This window comes from Notothenia rossii (genome assembly GCF_949606895.1).
Source record: "Notothenia rossii genome assembly, chromosome: 10".
NCBI lineage: Eukaryota > Metazoa > Chordata > Actinopteri > Perciformes > Nototheniidae > Notothenia > Notothenia rossii.
The window spans coordinates 1,956,631-1,959,572 of record NC_136908.1 but is presented as its reverse complement, the minus strand read 5'-3'; the positions used below and the strand labels follow the sequence as shown (position 1 = coordinate 1,959,572).

The following is a 2,942-nucleotide window of genomic DNA, read 5'->3' as shown; positions in this document are numbered from 1 at the left end:
GTAGTAGTGGTAGTAGTAATAGTGGTAGTGGTAGTATTGGTAGTGGTAGTGGTAGTAGTGGTAGTGGTAGTATTGGTAGTGGTAGTGGTAGTAGTGGTAGTGGTAGTATTGGTAGTGGTAGTGGTAGTAGTGGTAGTGGTAGTATTGGTAGTGGTAGTGGTAATGGTAGTATTGGTAGTGGTAGTGGTAGTAGTGGTAGTGGTAGTATTGGTAGTGGTAGCATTAGTATAAACAAAGATGAACAAGCTTTGTTTGTTTTTTCAACTTGCTCTTCTTCTGTTTAGATCAATCCAATAAGTCGGACAGTGAGGACGACGGGATCCCAGTGTTATCCTCCTACTCCAGCAGCTCTGCGTTTGACAAAATATCACCAGCAAAAAAAGGTAACCACTCACTCTTACTTCTTACTTACTTTGGTCACTTCTTACTTTATAACAGTTTTTGTGATTTTATGCATTTTAAAAGCACATTGTGGGACTCCTCAATGTACATTCTGTGCATTGAGGAGTCTCACAATGTGCTTTTAAAATGCATTCTGTGCATTGATATAATAAAGCCATAAGGTGGCTAATGTTGGGCTATAAAGGAACTACAGCACGGTCACATGACTTCACGTCACCACCGCTAAGCTAAAGGAGGCTAATGTTGGGCTATAAAGGAACTACAGCACGGTCACATGACTTCACGTCACCACCGCTAAGCTAAAGGAGGCTAATGTTGGACTATAAAGGAACTACAGCACGGTCACATGACTTCACGTCACCACCGCTAAGCTAAAGGTGGCTAATGTTGGACTATAAAGGAACTACAGCACGGTCACATGACTTCACGTCACCACCGCTAAGCTAAAGGTGGCTAATGTTGGGCTTTAAAGGAACTACAGCACGGTCACATGACTTCACGTCACCACCGCTAAGCTAAAGGCGGCTAATGTTGGGCTATAAAGGAACTACAGCACGGTCACATGACTTCACGTCACCACCGCTAAGCTAAAGGCGGCTAATGTTGGGCTATAAAGGAACTACAGCACGGTCACATGACTTCACGTCACCACCGCTAAGCTAAAGGTGGCTAATGTTGGGCTATAAAGGAACTACAGCACGGTCACATGACTTCACGTCACCACCGCTAAGCTAAAGGCGGCTAATGTTGGGCTATAAAGGAACTACAGCACGGTCACATGACTTCACGTCACCACCGCTAAGCTAAAGGCGGCTAATGTTGGGCTATAAAGGAACTACAGCACGGTCACATGACTTCACGTCACCACCGCTAAGCTAAAGGTGGCTAATGTTGGACTATAAAGGAACTACAGCACGATCACATGACTTCACGTCACCACCGCTAAACTAAAGGGGGCTAATGTTGGGCGTGATGACATTTCGTCGTTATACACCAAAGCAAATGCCTTGTATGTCCGAACTTCCTGGCACTTCCTCCACATGATTTGTATTGGTAATAACTCCTCCTGCTTATCTCTGGTGTGCAGTAGCAGCAGCTAAGAAGCCGTCTGATTCCACTCCCAAACCCAAGAAGGCTCCGGCACCGAGAGCAAAGAAAGCTGATAAATCCATCTTCGACTCGGACTCTGACACCGGGTCCAAGAAACCAGCAGCAGCATCAGCTTCAGCTCCTAAAGGTACAGTGCACTGTCTGTCTTATTCAAATAATGAATACAACATTTAAAAGTCCTTTAACGGTTTGGTCTGTGTTTATCCAGGTGGTGCAGGGAGAGGCAGGGGGAGGAAGAGGAAGGGCTCCGGGTCTGAAGACGAGTACAGTCCCATGAAGAAGGAGAGGACACCGGTCGGCAAAGTGAGTTTTCTCCGGCAGTGTTTGTGTTTTTGCATTTTTGCTTTATATTTGGTTCTGTACTTATACAGCTCTTTATCAGGTAGGGCTGTACCCGAATATTCGTTAGTTGGAGTACTATTCGGGTTTCAATTTCGTTATTCGGATATTCGTTTTGTTAGTTTTTTCCCCGTTTTTTTTCTCAAATTGAATTAATTGAAATCTCCAATATCAACGTAAGAGCTTGTGCCTCTTTGGGGGGTGCTATCACTGAACCATAAACGTTATCGTTTACTTTCTCCGTCTTTATATGTAGATATTACTTTTCTCCGTTAATCTCCGTCACGTTGTTTCCATAGCAACAACAACTTCCTGTCAACAGCGCTACCTTTCCTTCAAAATAAAAGCATGTCCATAAACAGGAAGCCACGCCAAATTACACTTAAGAAATATACAACTGCAACGAAAGTAACACAATGCGATATGCTTTTCAATTTCAAAGAACACAAATTGGGTTACATTAACAAATAACTATAAAACAATAATACTGTAGAATAACAAAAAGAATGCCGTGAATAAACCGAAATACACGTGTTGAAGCGGTTAGCTGCTGATTACTACGTGTTTCCTTGTGTGTTGTGAAGAAGCCTCAGACATGGTACTTTATATCAGACAGTATATTTATAACGTGTTTCCTTGTTGTGCAGAAGCCTCAGAAACCTCCGTCAGACGATGAAGACGATCACTTCCTGAGCGTCTCGTCTGCAAACCGTCCGGGTCGAGCCAAGAAGGAAGTGAGTTACTTTGTGGATTCAGATAACCCAGAAGAAGAAGACGACGACGACATGTTCGATTAAACACACACTTCAAACACATTCCACCCCCCCACCTTGTGTTCCCCCCCCCCCACAGACTTTTGTACATTTCCTCCTTCGTTTTATTTCCATTAATGGTGACGTTCAATGATTTTTAACGTGTGGTTGTTTTACACTTTTTCTTATACATATACAGGTTTCTTTTTTTATTGCTCATTGAAATGTTCCGTATTTGTCCGAAGCGGCTTTTAGAAGTTTAGACAGCGGTGCTTTAGCACTCTTTAATTGTTAAAATACTATGTAACTTTTTGAACATGAAGTAAACGATGAAATGTC

At 42.9% G+C, this 2,942-nt stretch overlaps 1 protein-coding gene across 1 annotated transcript in view; it reads left to right on the top strand.

Annotated features, from left to right (window-relative positions):
• Positions 1-2,942, top strand: part of LOC307022053 (DNA topoisomerase 2-beta-like) — a gene marked incomplete at its 5' end in the record, with an annotated part of 16,719 nt that extends 13,777 nt beyond the window's left edge. The window contains 4 exons of the mRNA XM_079654627.1: positions 285-383; positions 1,490-1,639; positions 1,721-1,815; positions 2,499-2,942. Coding sequence (XP_079510753.1) covers positions 285-383; positions 1,490-1,639; positions 1,721-1,815; positions 2,499-2,648 — 494 coding nt within the window. The 3' untranslated portion in view covers positions 2,649-2,942. The remainder of the gene's footprint in view (positions 1-284; positions 384-1,489; positions 1,640-1,720; positions 1,816-2,498) is intronic.